The sequence below is a fragment of the Sorex araneus genome, chromosome 5, assembly GCF_027595985.1.
Source record: "Sorex araneus isolate mSorAra2 chromosome 5, mSorAra2.pri, whole genome shotgun sequence".
Classification (NCBI taxonomy): domain Eukaryota; kingdom Metazoa; phylum Chordata; class Mammalia; order Eulipotyphla; family Soricidae; genus Sorex; species Sorex araneus.
Genome location: NC_073306.1, coordinates 178,854,192 through 178,875,206, shown reverse-complemented (window position 1 = coordinate 178,875,206; position 21,015 = coordinate 178,854,192). Strand labels below are relative to the sequence as shown.

The window sequence follows — 21,015 nt, the reverse complement described above, 5'->3', positions numbered from 1 at the left end:
CACCTGTCAGAGCTAAGTATATTGTGACCAGAAGAAAGAGATTAATGTGAGATTTGCCAAATTCTTTGACATCTTTTATCCTTAGGAAATAACTCAAGTTTGCAGAAATGAAAAATGTCAGAAATCTCCTAGAAGAGAATCAAAATTTTGATTCTAGAATTTGTGAAATGGACTAGAAGACTATTTATTTCTATTTGGTCTTGCATCTGCATTATTAGCAAAAGCTTTAAAAGTGCTAATTTTTTTTTTTTTTTTTTTTTTTTTTTGCTTTTTGGGTCACACCCGATGATACAGAGGGGTTACTCCTGGCTCTGCACTCAGGAACCACCCCTGGCAGTGCTCAGGGGACCATATGGGATGCTGGGAATCGAACCCGGGTCGGCCGTGTCCAACGCAAATGCCCTACCCGCTGTGCTATCGCTCCGGCCCCAAAAGTGCTAACTTTGCTAACAGTTCTTTCAAGAATCATATATGCCTCCTTCCTATTGTCCCACGTTGATTCAAATCCAAGCTCTTAAAGACTTTGATCACCAGTCCTGGTAAACAATGTGACATCATCATCATATCCTGGGGAGTTCTCTATGTTCTCTAGCAAGACATACTTGTCTTCATTGCCATCCAGAGAGAAAACTTCCTTCTTAGTGGATGTCAGCTCACTCCAGGTTATGTCAGTGTTTTTAAAAGCATGTAAAAGAAAGATGCCATTGACAATGGTGAAGAACCCACTCAGGGTCCCAATGATATCGCCAGCTTTCATCCCGTACCATTCCTGGAATAAGATGGCGGAGCAAGTCACCACCATGGAAGTGAAGAACACGTAATAAATGGGAGTCACCAGCGATGTATTGAAGGTGTCCAGCGCTTTGTTGAGATAGTTTATCTGTGTCATCACTGAGAGCACAAGCACGGCTAGCAAAACAAAGACGAGGGGATGCTTGTAAACTGGCTTCCATTCCAACAGTTCCTTGACCGCAATTCCCAGGCCTTTGACAGAAGAAACTGAAAATGCCCCAATCAATGAACAGATTGAGATGTAGACCAATATGTTGGTCTGTCCTTTCTTGGGAGCCACGATCAAAATCAACACCAAGCAGATCACCACTATGATGACAGCAAAGGAAATAAATCCTGTTAGGAAGTAAAAAGATTTAGGCTTTAGACACGATAACGGGAGGATGCCTTTGTGAAATCGTGTGAGGCACAAGTTTAAGAGAATAAGTGTTTTAGAGAGAAGTGAGAGTAAAACTAAAAAACATGAAACAATCACACATTTTACTCCATGTTTCTCAAAATTATACAAAAGAATCTCACAAAAAATATGATTTGAATCCCATAAATAACACTGAAATGTGACAGTTATTATATACTGACTTTATGTTCATGAGGAAAAAGTGTTCAAAATTTGGGTTGGAGTGTAAATATTGTTCCTCTTTCTTTTCATTATATAGAGGGGAAGCATGAACACAAAAAATAAGTTATGTCGCCTTTCAGAAGATTTATTATAACATTCTGTCAAATGTTATTGTATCTCACAACCTGTGACCAGGCTTGTTTATAATAGAAAGATTATTCTAATATTATTACAAATATCACTTGATGAAAACAGAAAGTATAGTATAATTTGAGAGTAGAGTCTTTAAAAAAAAACTGAATCACTGTGAGATACACAGTTATAAAATAGTTCCTGATTAAGTTTTAGTCATACAGTCTTCCAACAACCAACCTTTCACCAGTGTACATTTCCTGCCACCAATGTCCTCATTTCCATTTCCCTTCTGTTCGTTCCCCTTCCCACCCCCTAACTCAACCCTGCAGCCTGCCTCTATGGCAGACACTTTTCTTTTCTCTCTCCCTATTCTTTTTAGGTATTGTGGTTTGTAATACAGTTACTGAAAAGGTATCGTGGATATTACCTTACCAATTTCAGCACTCAGTTCTCATCCAAAGTGCTCATTTTCAATTATCATTATCATAATGTCCTCTTCTTTGCCTGACTGCACTGGGTGTATTTTTTAGACACCTAAACATTGGTTTATAAGAGTATAAATATTTACATTGTTTTAGAGAAGCAGTGTTACCATACTAGTTCTACCAACATTCCTCCACCACTGTCCAGAGCATTTCTTATGGCTGAATCACAGACCTGGATCTCTCAATTTCATTTCCATTTCATGTAAAGAAGCAACTTCCTCTTCCTGTGGGGCATGGATGACCATCACAGTTGAGCCCAATATGCTTAATATGCAGCCTATTTTCCCATGAATGTTCAAACGTTCATTTAAAAAATAGGAAGACAGTATTGCACTGTTGGCAGAAGAAAAGTTGTTTAGTTACAGTTTGATTCCATAGCGGCTCACATTTCTCCAATATTCCAGTCAGCGTGACACTGGAAAAGGTGATTAGTTTTAAAACTCAGAAATGATGGTTAATCAAATCTGCTTCATTGCTTTTGTATTTAAACAATTCTACACCCCTGTAATCCTCCCATCACTTTTCAAGAGGTCCCACTCATTTATTTCCAATTTCCTCCATCATCTCCTACAATCTCAAACAAAATGAAAACTCTTTTCTGTTTCATTGGTATCATAATGTGTACTCAAGAAGGCTTTAAAGAAAGATACATGACAAAAGATTTTGTTTTAATAAAAGGCTTTTGTTTTTGTATTTTGGGGTCACCTGGCTGTGCTCAGGGCTTACTCCTGGATCTGCACTTTGGGATCACTCTTGGTAGGGCTCAGGCAACCATAAGAGGTTCCAGGAATGGAACCCAGGTCTGCCACATGCAAGGCAAATACACTACTTGCCATAATATTATTCCAGCTCTTAAAAGAAGATATATTGCCCCGGGCTGATAATACCAGTATAAGTATGTGGGGACTGGAGTGATAGCACAGATGGTAGGGCGTTTGCCTTGCATGCGGCTGACCTGGGTTCAATTCCTCTGTCCCTCTCGGAGGGTCCAGTAAGCCACCCGTGGCATATTCGATATGCCAAAACCAGTAACAACAAGTCTCACAATGGAGACATTACTGGTGCCCGCTCGAGCAAATCAATGAACAACTGGATGACAGAGCTACAGATAAAGTATATCGGCTGTTCACATATTTCCTTACCAGCTTCTACTTTCCTGGTACTTTCACCTATATTACATTCCTACTAAATTTCAGATGGTTGCAGGAAGTTTCAGATTAGCCTCATCATGGATATTCAGGGTGCGCTATTCTGCTCCTCTACCTTGCACACCTTCCTTCTCTAATGCAATGTCCCCGAGACTGTGCTCAGTGACTAGCCGCTTGCTAAGAGTCATCTTGTTATGGTATTAGTGAAGGATACAGTGAACCACTGCTACTATTAACAATTTTCCCTCACTGTGCAGGCAGTGCAAGTATTCTAGATATGTCCATTCAGATAATTCCAATAACATTCCTACACACAAGGTGAAAAAGTGGGTAGGCCTCTCCATAAGCTTTCTATTAGAGGTTGATAGTGAGGCAAAAAGAAAAAAATAGCAAAACAGTATCTTAGCTACACACAAAAAAGAGTTGTGTGGGTTTACTGAACACATTCTTTTGAATTCATTATAAAAATCAAGTTAGAAAAATTAGATCTTTATTGTGTGAAATAGTTCCTGTTTCCAGTACTAAGGGAACTAAATTGAAGCATGCAGCAGACATTATAAGACTTTGAAAAGAGTTGAAACTTAACCTGAACATTATGCTTTTTAAAAATCCTTTGATGCCCAGGGCCATTCACCACAATTACAACAGAAAAGATCAAAAAGGAGAAGGCAATCTGTTCAGATGAGGACAAATATATACCAGGTTTTGTTGAATTATCACAAATATAAAACACAATTATTTTATGTTAGCACAAGAACGGCATCATTTCTGTAATTTAGAAGTAATGGTAAGATGATTGATGAACTTTCTATTTCTATTATTATATACTGAAAGGCTTCCCAAATTATTTTTGTGATTAAAAGACTGTTTCAAGGTACATGTAGCAATACACTTTTTGTGGTTTCAATTTATCATGGCATTAAGATCCCTATGAAAGATAACTTATTGCTTACTTATCACTTACCTTACAAGAACACTCAGAGCACCCAGTGGGGTGACCAAGGTAGCTGGTGCAAAAGTATAAGCAACAAAATTCACAGCTTCTCCTGCTCCCACTGAAAAGCAAGCAACAGTGTGTATATAAGAAATCAACTTAATTGATAAAAGAGAAAAACATACAGCATATGCAAAGCAGTATATGTTAAATCAAATGGAAATTAACTAATTTATTCTACGAAGGGACACCACAGTGGGTAGGGCATTTGCCTTGTATGCGGTCGACCCGGGTTCAATTCCGCCATCCCTCTCAGAGAGCCTGGCAAGCTACTGAGAGTATCCCTCCTGCACACAGAGCCTGCCAAGCTACCCATGGCATATTTGATATGTCAAAAACAACAATGGAGATATTACTGGTGCCCGCTCAAGCAAATGGATGAACAATGGGACGACAGTGCTATTCTATGAAGGCTAGTGAATAATTGTAATGAAGAAATGCAGATGACTGTGATTGTTTGGTGATATACAACTAATGTCAGAAGTTTATACTTCCAAAAGTAGTGCAGATGAATACAAATTTTAAGAATTTTAAGTGATTTTTTTCAAGAGATTTAAGTTCTTCCAGTACCAAAACCCTATCTGGTCAGTGGTGAAACTGGGCAGAGATAACTTGGTAGTGGAGGAAGCTTAGAATGACTATATATTCAAGATAACCTACAGCTAGACAGATTTACAAACACACACACACACACACACCAATTTGTGAAATTGGAATGATTTGTGGAGAGCTATCTGGGTAGAGGATAGCTAAATACCGCCCAGAAGATGCAGCCAGACATTTCTGGTGCTCTATAAGCATATAAGAGTAGCTAATGAAATCCAAGTAGCTGTTTACAAGTCCTAAAAGAATGAACTTCCGCAACCTTGTCTTCTCTGAGGAACTCTAGACCTGCATGAGATACTGTGATGCAAGTAACATCTAATGAAGAAAATATCATTTTAAGATCAGGGCTTGTATTTAGGCCAAACTATTTTCACTAGTCACAACTGAACACTTGTCCACAAAAATCAATATTTTGCACTGGCAAACTATGCCAAGCAAACACCTTCAGGGCAGATGAAAGACAGAAACATGTTTGTTCTCCTCAATCCTCCAGTACCACCACCCAGTCAAATATATAGGTCTACTTAGTCTGGGAAAAATATAATAAGACAAACCTAAATTTACAGAACAATTAGAACAAACAGAACCACCTCATGAGATGTGCCATGGTAATTTTCTTTAAATTTTAAGTTTTCTTAAAAACTTTATATTACTTATATTTTGTCTTAATAACTTTGCAGCAAAATATTGATTTTATGATTAGTTTATGTTTCCCATGTACTAAAATGTCTACTGCTTTTCTCTCTTCAAAACTGGCATCAACTTTGTGAATGAGAATAAAATTATGAATGTAACCATGTGATGCTCTCCTTATAGTTTTAATTGTGCCAGGAGCGAGACAAGAGAGAAAAGGAGAAAGAATAATCCAAATATCTCTCTGGAATTTCTGTTCACTTTTATTCAGAGGAAGTAAGGAAACAAATGTGAAAACACCTAAAAAACGGAAAGAGCTATATACATTTAAAATATCCTATTTACTTTTAGATCCTAACATTAGGATGAACATAACATGATTTCACTCATGTATGGTGAAAAAAAGAAACAAAGCAAGGGAATAGACAGTCTCAAGTGATTACAATCACTTGGGTTTTGACTACAGAACTGAGGTTCTGTTAGTTCTGTTGAGGCTTACCACAAGCCTTGGCAGGAGGGGGTTAGGGGAGGGAAGGATGAGGTAACCTAGATGTGACACAAGGACAGTGGCAGATGGAGACTCTGAGGCACTTTGGGGGTAGTGAAGGAGCAGTAGCTCCATACACCCAAAGCATAAACGTTTACAGTGCTGTAGCCATTTGCCTCAACTATAACACATTTAAGTGAAAATCTAGAAAGTGATCCAATCCTTTCTTATAAAAAGGTCTCAAGAATACTGAAACACGTTCATATTGGCAAGGCAATCCTAAGGCTTCTGGCGGAGAGGGAGTGATACTAAGGTATGAATCTGGGCTTTAGTTGGTCTTTCTTAGGAAGGTACAGGTTTGGGGTGTAAGAAAGTTTAGAGGAATGATGAGGTAGAGAGAAATCTACAAAAGGACCTGGGGAAGGTACAACTGTGTTCTGCTGGGACATTACATCAGCATAACAATGCTTTTTTGTCATCCAGTCTCTTTATTTTTTATTTATTTATTTTTGGGCAACACCTGGTGGTACAACACCAGGGGTTACTCCTGGCTCTGCATTCAGGAATCACTCTGGTGGTACTCAGGGGATCATATGGGATGCTGAGGATTGAACCAGGGTCTCGGCTGTGTGCCAGGCATGCCTCCTACCCACTGTACTGTCACTACAGCCCCTCATCCAGTCTCTTTTAACCCTTGGTCAAGTCAGAGAGAAGGTCCTGTTCTTTCCACTGGCTCAGTGGTAAACAGCCAGAGTTGGCTCCTGACTGGGAAAATGTACCCATTCTATAGAAAGTATGCAACTATAAGGTTCAAATTAATTGCTGGGAGATTGTGGGGGAGAAGCATTTTCCTCATTTGTTCTGGGAAGTAAAATACAACAGAAGTTTATGATAAAATATATTTCAAAGCACTTTCCTGCATCCCTTCCCCCACTATACTCCCACTGGTGGAAGTTGGCAGGAATCAAATTCAGGGCCTCACTGTGCCCTGCCTCTAGGGATACCTTCCCAGCCCTCATATTTGAAATGTTAAATTTCTCCCTTGCATTCCAAGACCATATTAAGAACATGAAATGCATGGGGGGGGGGAGAGAAGAATAAAACTTAATTTTAAATATGACTTACTACATTTTAAGACCTATGTATATACACATATTCACTAAAGTTCTAGACTTAGAGAGAAATATAAAATTCCATTCTTGTAAGAAAATTCTATTAACCAATGTTGAACATGTTCATATAATCGATCACTTTATAAGCACATATTCTCAATATAGTGAACTTACTTGACAGTAGCCCTGCCCACCACAGCCATTCCTTGAGGTAAGAATGTCCACCTTGTCCTAGGAAAATCATAAACATGAAAATTAAGTGCTAAGTTGGTAGAACAAAGTTGTGAAGAACTGACTTCTGAGAAAAGCACTACGCTGGAAAAGGAAAGACAGAGAGTTGGTATATCAAAACTTGAGCTAACTTACTGATCATTTGCAAAGACCTATTTATCTCATGCCATCTTTGAATTCTACAGAGGGATTTTTCATTTTCAGGGAAGTATGAATCATGAGGACTACTTTACTTATGCCTGGCAGGGACATGGAATAGAATATTATAAGTCTTACTCTTTGTTTCATCATAGTTAAAAACAAAAGCCGGAAACCCATGATATTGGCACCTAATGAGGACCTTGTAGGAAGAAGACGGTTAGTGCAGAATTTCTGATATTTGGGACAGTCAAAAGAGCATCATGAGCAGTAGCTGGATTTCATGTTTACTCTCTATTTTGATATCATAAAACTTTTTGCCTAATTCACTGAAAAGGAGAAGCAGTTTTGCTGAGATAGTTAGGGTTTTTTTCCTACAAATGTAATTATGATAGTAAATCACTGTTAGTCTCATTACAGAACATGGAATTTTCTCATCAATTGTAATATATTTAGCCCTGTGAATGTGATCTTCCCAAGTCTGTCATAAGTGTGAAGTCTGTGCTCTACCACTGAGAACATTCTTTGCACAAATAAGTTAGCTCTGTTCAGGATTTTCTCCTTACAAATTCATAAATGTACACCACAATCCTACTGCATTATCATTTCATCATTTAAAAAATTTAGTAATATCAAAACAATTTCTGATATTATCAAATAATAGTTTAAATTATTTAAATATCTAGTTACATATACTTATATCTACATATATAGTTACTCACATATACATATACACATACCTACAATATACTGTTTTTAGTGTTGCTATAATTATATAAAAATCTGAAATATTCTGGTATATAAATCTAGATAGTACCATTGTTCTTTTATAAAAATTATGATATTTTATTAAGTCACCATAATTTACAAAGTTACTCATAGTTGAATTTTAGGCATACAATGTTTCAAAACCAATCCTACCACCAGTGTCAACTTTCCTCCACCAAAGTCCCCAGGTTTTCTCCCACCCCTCAGGCTGCCTCTTTGACAGGGACCTTTTAAGGTTTGGTTATTGTCTGGACACTCCTGCTGGCAGTGTGGTTGGCTCTGTGGTTTAGATAGATCCCTAACCCACATCTCTGCCCCATCCAGAACCCTGACTTCTACCCCAGTTGCCTCTTGTCTGCCTCTTATTACTTTCAGGGATTTTTGGTTTTGTATTTGGGCCCCACCTGGCAGACTTACTCCTGACTCTGCAGGATTTACTCCTGGTGGTGCTTTGGGAACTGTATGGGATGCCAGGGATCAAACCTGGGTCAGCCACGTGCAATGCAAACACCCTACTTGCTGTACTATCTCTCCAGCTATCTCTCCTTAATTTTCCCCTAAATTTATTTCCTTCCTCATCTTCCTTATTTCTATAATCTAGGGTAAAAAATAATTTAGGTTTTATCACTCTTCCTTTTTCCGGGTGTATGTGGGGAGTAACACCTGGCTGTGCTCAGGGCTTACTCTTGGTTCTGAACTCAAGGATTATTCCTGGCATTGCCAAGGATCAAACGTGGGTCAGCTGTGTGAAAGGCAGGAAACTACCTGCTGTACTATCTCTTAGCTGCTGTACTTTCATTGTTCTTAAGATAATTCTCAGGGTGGAATTATTAGGTCTAAGGGCTTTATTAGATTAAGCTTATTTTTAAGCTTTCCCAAATTGTTCTTTGGAAAGTATATATCCATTTATACTGTCTCACATAATATTTGGGTGGGCTATTTATTTCTTGTAGTCCTTCACAAACATAAGGTATTAATATTTTTTTTACTGATGTGTAATTGACATATGGTTATTATCTTTAAAAGAAAAAATAAGACCTTATTAAAATGGTAGACAATCATTCAGGAGCTTATATTAATATAGATGACATCTTTGTGGGAACAAATATAATCATATTTACTTATGCATGCTTATTAGGATCTAAAATGTCTTATTTTGTGAGTTTATGTGTTTTACCTCTTTTTTATTAGGTATTCTCTTTATTTTTTTTTAAATTTACTACAGTCATTCTTCATAAATTGTGGATCTTAATCTACTTTGTCATATATTTTGAAATTCTCCTCCCATATGTCATTTACAATTTCATTTCACTTTTTTCTGAATAGGATTTTAAAAAATATTCCAGGTAATATCTTCTCTTAATTATTTTTATACTCAAAAAAGTCTTCTTTAAGGGTTAAAAGTTATTTTAGGGGCTGGAGCGATAGCACAGTGGGTAGGGCATTTGTCTTGCACGTGGCCAACCCAGGTTCGATTCCCAGCATTCCATATGGTGTCCCAGCACTGCCAGGAGTGATTCCTGCGTGCAGAACCAGAAATGTGCATCGAGGGTGTGACCTGAAAAGCTAAAAAAAAAGTTATTTTAAATTTTACTCTAAGCTTTATAGAATTAATTTTGTTGAGTGATAGTAAATAAATTCTTACAGTTTTCTCTAATTTTTTTGTCAGTTGTCTCAATATTTTTAACTGAGTAATTCACACCCCTTTCTAGTGTTTTGAACTGTCATTTAAAATAACATGTTAAATGTTATTTTATTTAAAGTGCATTATGTTTTCAGTTACCATTTATTATTTTTTTCAATCTTTTAAAACTGCCAGTAGCGGGGGCTAGAGTGATAGCATGGCGGGTAGGGCATTTGCCTTGCACGCGGCCAACCCAGGTTCGATTCCCAGCATCCCATATGGTCCCCTGATCACCTCCAGGGGTAATTCCTGAGTGCAGAGCCAGGAGTAACCCCTGAGCATCGCCAGGTGTGACCCAAAAAGCAAAAAAAAAAAAAAAGTGCCAGTACCGAGCTTTTAAAATTATAAACATATTATATCAACATACTATTTTCTGATGCACAAATTTCTCAGTGTACTCTTTTGTATATCACTTGTTTGCATAATTTATAGGTGTTTGTTTTTCCACATTGGAAAGTACTCTTTTATACATCCCTTGTTTTTATAAATGATAGGTTGTTTGTTTTCCCACAATGGAATAATATTGAACTTTTCGGGGGGTTGGGAGGGAGTGCTCAAGGCTTACTTCTGGCTCTGTGCTTGGGGATCACCCAAGGTAGTGCTCAGGGAATAATATGTGGTTCTGGGGACCAAATCCAACCACGTGCAAGGCAAGCATCTTAACCTCTGTACTAACTCTCTGGCTCAATAATATTGGACTTTTATATTATTATACTTGAAAATCAATTAAAATCTATTAGTAACATAGGAGAATTAGAGCTCTAGCAAGTGAAATGTTACTCTAAATAGTAACCAAATTCTATGACCTTCAATTTACTTATTTAACACATTTATTGGGTGCCAAATATTGTTCTAAGGGAGGTTTCTGCTCTTGTTAACCTGCTCGCAATAAACAAGTAAAGCTGCTGTCAAGTTAATAATAAATGTTCAATGACAAATTACACTTGGTTCAAAGGAAATAGAGTGTGATAGAGAATGATGGGGTGGTAGTGAGAGACAAACCCTAAGGGCCTGGGCCATGCCCGCCTTCCTGAAATGATGATGTTTAACCTGAATCCTAAAGGATGAGTCAGTCAAATGAAAGGCAGAGGAGAGTTCCAGACAAAGGGAAAAACCTTTGAGGTGGGAAAGAACTTGGCACATCCCAGGAGCCAGGGAGAGACAGGAAGGGGAACAGCTGATGAAGCTGGAGAGGTAACAGGCCTGTTTTGAGCAGGATCTGAGAGTATCGGGAAGGATGTTCAGATCATACTGAGCAAGCAAAGAAAAGCCCCTGGTGTGGCTTTAAGTAGGGGGGGACCATGGCCTGACTGGATACCAAAGCTACCGTCTAAAGCTATGAAAGAAAAACAAACCCATGCACACACTTAGCCTCTTAAAGCAAGAACTGTAGTTTCACGCTACAGGATTCATAGTTGGCTCAATCCTGGAAACTGCTGATAAGGAATTGCTAAGAACAGCCAGGGAGGCTCAGATAACAGAGGCAGTAACATGTTAACATAGCATTAGAGTTTTGTACAGGGAGATCAGTTTTGTAGTTTGACACTTGACTTGGTTAGTTGCATCTGTTCCTTACCCGCTCGGGTAAAACCCTTGTTGGCCAACTGCAAGAGGCCCTTCTTTTTCAGTATGAAGCTGGAGCCAATAAAAATACTGGAACTTACTGCCAGTATCAGGCCCACATAGAGGCTGTATTTGTTTTCGATGTTTGCAGAAATGCTCAGGTTGGTTATGCTGGCATTCGGGTCCCCGGAGAGCTCTGAAGCCAGTAGCTGTGACACATTTGTGATCGAGCACCACGCCTGGGAGGAGTTTGGACACACCAGAGATAGCACATAACCTAGGGAAAAAAGAAACAAAATAGAAGTCAACAAAAAAAGGGAGAGGCTAATGTTCATTTAAAAGGCTACTGTAATTCAAAGGCGGGGTTCATGTGGATTGTATATCAGAGCTGACTTCCTTCCTGTCAGAAACAGGAAGCCCAAAGGAGAGTGACGAGCTGCTGATGCCCCAAGAAGGGGAGTCCCCAGCAGGTGCGACTCACACCTGTGGCCACACTGTTAAGTTTTGCTCAGGACCAAATAGCACCCGGCTGATGAGATAGTGACAATCAGGAATCAAAGATCACCCTGTCTGCTCCCATACCAAACACAGGATTTGGAATGACGGCCCACCGCAGCCTGGCAGCCCCAAGCCCCATCCCATGCTTCCTTATCAAGCACATCCCACCCATGGTCTTGGTTTCCTTTGCCACCCGAGACAACTTAAAATTCCACTTAGCTTCTCCCAGGGCGCACCTCTACCCCAGCCTTACTAGAGGTGGACTGGGATCACCCAGGAGCGCACCCCAATAAACTCCTGTTTCGTCACTTTACTTGTGTCTGTCCTGTCTGTGCGAGGTCCCAGACCTGTCACACACTAGGTTCGCTTCACACAGGGTCTTAAAAATGACTCTTAATGGAGGTCAGGGAAACAGTACAGTGAGCAGGGCATTTGTCTTATACGCAGTCAACCCAGGTCTGATTCCCCAGCACCCCAGGTGGTCCCCTGAATACTTCCAGGGGTCATCCCTGAGCACACAGCCAGAAGTAAGCCCTGAGCACTGCTGAGTAGTACCTACAACAACTGCAACAACATGGTTCTTAAAAATCGTTTATCATTTAAAAGTGAGAGATCTCACATGACTACCTGCATCCCTCTTGCTAATGAGAAGATCTGACTACACTTGGCTCTTTGCTGGAGCCAAACAGTAACCTGCTAAGGCATCCTGTAGTTCTCAGGCCTGCCTTATCCTCTGCAGTTCTTCCCAATCCCCCCACATCTGCCACCCCGCCTCGCAGGCTCTGGGTGTCTCCCGAAACGTAGGGTGTGCCATTCCTGAAAACACTGTGGGCACAGCCACCTCAAGTCATCACTTTATAAGAAATGTATCCAACCTCTTGGATGGGGTGTGAACTGGGCATTTCTGAAAATGCCTTTTACGGTGGGTTGGACTTTCCTGTACCACTTTCGCTGAGAAGTGTGGTTTTCTGGGCCTACCCATCCACTTCCTAAACACAGTAAAATCTAACAGAACGGAGTAATCATCAGTAAGTTTTTCTGAGAATCAAATTCAAGTAAGCATGTAGATCCAGTTTAGCTCACATGGATATTTTAGAAGACTGAAACAAGAGAAACTTTGTTTGGGGGTCTCCTCTGTGGTGGTGAGGGTCACCAGCTATAGCTGGAGGCCATGCCAGGCAAGTTCTCCAGCCCTGGGAGCTAGCTCCCTGCCCCCTATATAAGAAACACTTAGTTACTGCTCCCCTGTTCCCTTTTTGAAAAGCTGCCAATAAGGTGAAATTTTGACCCATATAATTTTTACTGTATTTTCAACTTTTCTTTTTCTCAGAAAGGCAAATATATGAATTACTCTAATCAAAATAAATCGGATAATATTATAGAATTCAACAAAAGAATCAGTTGTGTATCAAAAATATATTAAGATAGTACAACAAAACATAAACAACACAACAAAATATAGCTTGACTAAATAATCTCCTAGCAATAAAACTTGAACAATTGAATCTGTGCTTACTTGGCAAAATATTATAAAGTCATCTAAATTTGATTACATATAAAGTTAAGAAATAATCATAACATTAAAATAAAGAAATAATCATAATTATCAGGTAGAGAAAAAGGTAAAATAACTGCATCTCAGCTTTTTAGAGCTATCACTTATTCCCCATACCTTAAAAATAAAGCATATTAGAGATTTAAGATTCATTCTTATATAAATTTCTAAATATTCTAAGGAGAATTGTATTACATTAGGAATAATAACTGAGGAAGCTTTTGTCAGTTGGATTTAGAAAGAGACAGCAATTTTTGTTGGTTTTGTTTTTTGGTCACATCCAGTGGTCCTTGCTCAGAGTACATCCTGGCTCTGTGCTCAGGAATTATCCCCGGTAGTGTCCAGGGAACCATATGGGATGCAGGGCTTTGAACCCACTGGCAAACACCCTACCAGCTGAACTCACTCTGGCCCTAGAAACAGCGAATGTTTCAATGAACTAGTTCTTGACAATCTTGTTTTGAGCACCATTCATCTCATCTAAATCCAGAGGAAGGAAAGAATTTTTGGATAGTAAGAATTTTGCTCATTAATTCCTGAGAAAACATTTGATTTTACTTTCCAGTGAATTCCATGGCTGTATTTGTGTCGTTTACTATGTAGTTAACACAACCATTCCAAGACTTCCATCTCTGAATATGGTGTGGGTAGATCTCATTCCAGTACAACAATATTCTTTCTAATCTGTTGACATAGCAAAATGTTTTCAGCATTTTCCAGGACTGTGGGGGCAGAGTGATAAGGGAGTGCACACTCTTACTGCTGCTCTATTTGTTAGCTCTTCTAAGGGCCAGACACTAATGCAGGAAGTTTTATGACAGAAAAAAAAATTTTTATAAACTTTGTCTTCTTGCTGACCTTAGAACTTCCTGGGGTATATGATAAGTAAAGAGCATACAGAAGGCAGGAGCGAGAGACAAGGGAATGAAGGCGGTGGTGGTGGTGGTGGTGGTGGTGGTGGTGGTGGTGTGTGTGTGTGTGTGTGTGTGTGTGTGTGTGTGTGTGTAGAACAAACAGGGAAAGCTGGGTAAAGTAGAAGGTATAAGTAGGGATTTCAGAGTATTACAGAGAGATCAGAGATCCCCAGACCAGATGTGGCTTTCTAAGGTTTAAGTAAGCAAAGCAAGCAGCCATTAAAATCATTATTTTTCATTCAAATAGACACTGTCACGAGCCTATAGTGATTGTACCAATATATCTTCCTGTTAATAGGAAGTAAGTAGATTTTACATTGTGATTATTTGTTTTTATAAATATTAGGAAATCAGGGCTGGAGCGATAACACAGTGGTAGGGTATTCGCCTTTCACGCTGCCGACCCGTGTTCGATTCCTCCACCCCTCTCACAAAGTCTGGCAAGCTACTGAGAGTATCACGCCCACACGGCAGAGCCTGGCAAGTTACCTGTGGCGTATTGGATATGCCAAAAACAGTAACACAATGATAAACGTTACTGGTGCTCACTCGAACAAATCGATGAGCAAAGGGATGACAGTGACAGTGACAGTGATACATGTACCACTGTATCACTGTCATCGGTTGATTGTCAATTTGAGTGGGCCCAGTAACGTCTCCATTCGTCCTAGTCCTGAGATCTTAGCAGTATGTGTATATACATATATGCACACAAGCCTCAATTCTTAACAACATATTAGTAATCTTTTATAAGGGCTTAATGGTCCCTGAGTGAACTACAATAATCTTCACACACTCTCCTCTAAGGAAAGTTTTTTGGAGCATTTTCATCAGTTTATTCATAACAAACAATACAAAATAAATTATTTTGGTTCTGCTTTGGGGCAGGGACTGGGATTTGGGATGGAAATGTCCAAAAAGTGGTGGTGGGAAGGTGTAATGGTGGTGGGATTGGTGCTCGAATATTTAATGTAATCAAATATTGTGAACTATTCTAAAAAATAAAAAAAAAATTAAAAAATTTATTGTGTTATTATATAGAATTACATTGTATCTCACAATAAATTTTTCTGTTTTTAAGATCGGTGGGCATTTGTGTTATTTCCAGTGCTTTTTTTCTTATAATTCTGCTAATATTTTTACTTTCATTGAATAATTTGTAATTGATGACATTTGTCCCTATAAGAAAACAATTTCACATGGTTCAACTTAGTCTGGCAAAGCTTTGAAAGTTTACTTACACACATACACACAAATATTAGGCCAGGGAAATAGGGCAAGTGATAGAGTGGACAGCTAGCATGTGAGGTGAAATGCGCCTCTAGAAAAATAACTTTGATCTTGTCATTTCTCCTTCCAAAATTCTTAGATGTCTTCCCTTCTCTTCCAGAAAAACACCAAATCGCCACCAATTTTCATGAGCCTATAGACTCCCGTTTCTAGCCACTTCTCTACCTCTTCTATTAGTGCTCCTTTTCACTTCTTTCACGGGCTTAATTTCTTCTCACCTTAAAGCTTTAAGTATCAATTACTCCCCCTGAGTCGTGGCTAGCTCCTTCCCACTTGAACTCTAACTTTAACTGCTTAAAGTTCTCCGTTACAGTCAATAACATCTCTCAGACAATAACTTAGAAACACTGATGTTTCAGAGTGGCTTTTGACTTCTGGAGCCCATACTACCTTTCAGATCTTCAAGTTCTTTCCTCTTCATTCTCTAGATATTTCCAAATAAACCTTTCGGCTCCCAAGGACCCAGATTTGGACAAGTAGCTTGTTCTGTTGAGACTTTGCAGGGCATGGGGGTGGGCATCCCATGGATGCAGTTCTTTGTCTCCAGGGATAGCATCAGTCCTCCAGCTTCTCTGTCCTCATGGTGGGGGGTGGGAGGGCTGAGGAAGGGTGCCCCTTTGGGCCACCTGCTTTGTGTTTCTATTGAAAGGACCTACAGAATCATATGAAACTGTTTCCTGAGGAGCACCTAGGAGTCAAGACCAGAGAAGTCTGTGACTCCAGATTTCTCTGTGTAGCAGGGCTTAAACCAGTGACAACGGGCCACTCCTGATCAGCTGGTGTTTGGCCACCAGCAGAAAGGAGTTACTTGGAACCTACCTGAAGGTTCACCGACAGGTTCCCCTACAGGCAATATTAGAGGTGTCAACCAGTAACATTCATTCCCCTGAACCACCACCCTAATGGGGACTGGAAATGCCTTATCTGACTTCCCAATCCAAAACAATTTCTCAGTCACTTTTCATCATTTCTACCACTTAATACTTCAGATTAAGCTGTAACATTCTTATAGATTAATTATGGCCTTAGAATAGCATTGCATATCCAAATTGCTGTCATGTATTCACTCAACAAAATAGTTGCTGAAAACCTACCAGACAAGACACTAGGTTAGGTATTTATTTATTCAACACTTAGCAAATTCTTGTGGAGCACCACCCGTGTTCTAAAGGGAGATAGTGACAGGCAGTCCCACCTTTTCTCCTCAAGCTGACTTTTAATGAGAGAATGAACAAAATGGCAGGATAAGGGAGCAGAAGAGGAAAAAAGCAACAAGTTACAATGGAGAATTAGAATGAGGTAGAGTTGGGGGCTGGAGAGATATTACAGAATACTTGCTTTGCATGTAGCCAGTCCATGTTTGATCCCCAATATCCCATATGAGTCCCACTAGGAGCTATTCCTTAAGTAGCCAGAAATAAATCCTTAGCATCACTCAGTATCACCCCAAAATAAACACCATTCCCCCCAAAAATTACAAAACAAATTCATAATATCTCCAATTTACAATGTATATCTCACAAAATGTGTTAAATTGCTAAAGAAAATCCTCTTGCAATTAAAAAAAAGGTTTAAACAACTAAGATGCAGAAAGGGTACCTAATGAATATATTTCAGTAAATATGCATTTATATCGAGGTTTTAAAATTATTACTGTGTAGAGTTCAAACTAAATATTAGACTCATTCATAATATTGTTTTCTGAGCAATTTTTAGGGAGAATTTTTGCTACATTTAAGGACTTTTGAAATTCAGCACTTAAAGAAATCTACAGTAGTCTGGCAGGCAGGAAAGACAACTGGTGCTTTTAATCTTCTTGTAAAAATCTGGAGAATTTATTTTTTAAGGGGGTTTAAAAAATCATAGCAGACACCATGGCTGCACCCCTAGAAGATGGTGCTGAAAAGCTGGGATCAAACTCAGGGATCAAAGACACTAGGCATGAACTCTTCCACATGACCTAGCTCCTGGCCCTTGAAAAACTTTTTTAAAGTTCAACATGGAATCAACTGTGCTTCACACAAAAGTGCAACTTGTCCTGGTAAACTTTCTTCCATTTGGTGGATTTTATTTTATTTTTGGGGGGAGAAAGAGGGCACTCTCAGCAGTACTTAGGGCTTATACCAGGCTATATGGAGTAGGGAGATTGAACCCAGGTTGGGTTCATGGAAGGCAAGCACCTTTACCTGCTGTATTATCTCTCTGGCCCCCCATTTGGTGGAATTTTCATAAGTGTTTATGACATGAGTTTTTTTAAGAAGTAGAATCTCAGAGGAGCCAGAGCGGTAGTACAGAGGGTAGGCATTTACTTTGCATATGGCTGACCCAGGTTCAATACCTGGCATCCCATATGGTCCCCCAAACACCACCAGGAGTAATTCCTGAGTGCAGAGCCAGGAGTAACCCCTGAGCATTGCCAGGTTTTACGAAAAATGCCAAAAAACAAGAAACACAAAAAAAGAGTAGAATCTCAGAATCATTAAAACATAGGCCATTGCAGGGTTGGAGTCATAGTACAGTGAGTGAGTAGGAGCTCCCTTGCATGCAGCAACCATGGTTAGATCCCTGGTACCACATATGATCCCTTGAGCCTGCCAGGAGTAAGCCCTGAACATTGCTGGCTGTGGTCCCCAAACAAAACAATGCAGAACAAAAAAATGTATGTCATTGCATCAGAAAAAACGTAAGGCCCAAATAATTTTCTGCTTGTTATTCAGAACAGACTCTGTCTTTATTGTTTATTTATTTCAGTTTGGGGGCCACACCCAGTGGTACCTGGGGGCTATTCCTGTCAATGCATTGTAGAGGACTGAGTCTGGGCCTTCAGCAGGAAAAACATGCACTTAGTCTCTCGAGCCATTTCTCCAATCCTCCTCATGAGTTTGAGATAAAAATCTGAAAAAACTGTTTCTAATATTCATAAAGGTAAAGTTTTACAGCTAGATGGTGGTTGGATTTTTTAATACTGTATTTTCATGTTAATAAAGTTCTGCTTTGACTCAAATTGAGTTCTGTAGCATATGTGACTTAATACAAAAAACTTCCCTAAAAAATATCTCTTCATCTGTGTTTAAATTTGCTTCTTGAGGGGCTGGAGAGATAGTACAGTGGGCAAAGCACTGCAGAAGCTAGCCAAGTTCAATGCTGGGCACTCCCTGTGGTCTCCTACACCCTCCAGGGGCGATCCCTGAGAACAGCCAGGATAAACCCTGAGCACCTCCATACGTGGCCCCCAAACAAAACAAAGCAGAAATGCTTTTTGAGGCAATTTTGGATTAGAAGGTGTTTTGAAGCATCTACAGCTTCAAAAGTACAAAACGTAGTACGGGGTTCGCCTTTGTTTTCATAGAAGCCTAATTGCAATCTCTACCTTCAGATCTATGGACTCTTTGCCATTTAGGTCTTAACTTATGCAATTTTTCCATAAGCAACTGTACCTGGGTACTCAACTGGCACATCTCAACTCTTTCAGCACATTCATATCACTACCCACTGTTGCATAACATGGGGTTGTCCTTGCTCCTGAGACACAGGTTTATTGAGTTACTCCCTCAACGGTGCTCCTGAGACACACCCATTTTCATCAGGCACTAATAATCCTACATTCCTTTTCTCTTTCCTCTATGTCCTTTGTGTGATTTATCAGTGTCCTTTTTGTATAGACACAGGAAGACAGTTGATGCTATGCTTTTGTAACATGGGAGTTAATTGACTCCAAATAATACTTACTCCTGGGAATCCATCATTTTACCTTCCTTAAGCCTCAATTGCCCTTACTTCCTAATACCCCCCAAAAGGAGGGTCCCAGCGGACAAAGATGGCCCCAGGGCAAGCTGTAAGCGACTCTGGCATCAAAAAGGGGCAACTAAGAATAATGTTAAGAGCACGGTCACAGAACAAACTCTATCATGACCCCAAAGGAAATAACTGAATAAGGCCTCTGCTGGGGTTAGGACAGACAAACCTGGCCTGAGGACTATGGTCTGGAATATATAGCGAGATGTCCCCAGCAGAGCCAACCTTTAAGTTAATATATCTCTTACTGTGTTCATAAAAAATGACTAGAAACATTAGTATCTTTAAATGATTCTTTAAATGGACTATTAGCTGAGGAAATGAGAAGCAATATGCCATAGATGGGATCCCACCTGTGGGTAGATCTTTTACTAATCTAGAGTGTTGAACCCCCGAATGAGATTTTGTCCTTGAGTTCATCTAGAAGAACTTCTCCTGAAGGAGGGGCTTTACATCTGTTTGTTGTTATGATAATGTTCAACTCCCCCTATGTGTACCCCACCCTTCATGAGTTCTATATAATTATGCTGTAAGGAGGGGGCACTGTAGCACTGTCATCCCGTTCATCGATTTGCTCGAGCGGGCACCAGTAAAGTCTCCATTGTGAGACTTGTTATTATTGTTTCTGGCATATCGAATACACCACAGGTAGCTTGCCAGACTCTGCTGTGCGGGCGGGATACTCTTGGTAGCTTGCTGGGCTCTCCAAGAGGGATGGAGAAATCGAACCCGGGTTGGCATATATAAAACTTCTGTCACTGTCTCCCTGTTGCTCATAGATTTGCTCCAGCAGGCAGCAGTAACATCTCCATTGTGAGACTTGTTGTTACTGTTTTTGGCATATCGAATATGCCACGGGTAGCTTGCCAGGCTCTGCTGTGCGGGCAAGATACTCTCGGAAGCTTGCCAGGCTCTCCAAGAGGGGCAGAGGAATCGAGGAATCGAACCCGGGTCAGTTACATGCAAGGCAAATGCCCTACCTACTGTGCTATCACTCCAGCCATAAGGAGGGAGAAGGGAAGAAAATAACTATGCTGGGGGAAGAAACAACTATGCTGTAGGAGAATAAAGCTGTAAGGATGAGAATGAAAATGAAATAAACAGTTCCTAACTACCAACCAGCCTGCTGCCCCGTGCGTTCATTCATTCCTTCATTCTCCTGTCGCCTTTGGCTGGCCTGGGGAGGTGGTTCTAGGCCACCAAACGCACACATCTCTCATGCCCATGCTTTTTGAACTCACACCCCATACCTGTGATGCTCCTTTTAAAAAAAAGTCACAATACCACTGCTGGGAATATATCCCAGAGAGGCAAAAAAGTATAATCGAAAGGACATCTGCACATGTATGTTCATCGCAGCACTGTTTACAATAGCCAGAATCTGGAAAAAACCCGAATGCCCCAGAACGGATGACTGGTTGAGGAAACTTTGGTACATTTATACAATGGAATACTATGCAGCTGTTAGAAAAAAGGAGGTCAAGAATTTTGTAGTTAAGTGGATGGGCATGAAAAGTTTCATGCTGAGTGAAATGAGTCAGAAAGAGAGAGACAGATATAGAAAGATTGCACTCATCTATGGTATATAGAATAACAGAGTGGGAGACTAACACCCAAGAACTGTAGAA

The 21,015-nt window shown here is 39.8% G+C and overlaps 1 protein-coding gene across 1 annotated transcript; it reads right to left on the bottom strand.

Annotated features, from left to right (window-relative positions):
- Positions 1-514: 514 nt before the first annotated feature.
- NIPAL1 (NIPA like domain containing 1) lies at positions 515-20,600 on the bottom strand. Its single transcript, XM_055139990.1, has 6 exons — positions 20,507-20,600; positions 11,349-11,612; positions 7,126-7,182; positions 4,084-4,174; positions 2,144-2,304; positions 515-1,128 (listed from the first exon to the last, which is right to left on the bottom strand). The coding sequence occupies exons 1-6, from the start codon at positions 20,598-20,600 to the stop codon at positions 515-517; spliced, it is 1,281 nt and encodes a 426-aa protein (XP_054995965.1).
- Positions 20,601-21,015: the final 415 nt, after the last annotated feature.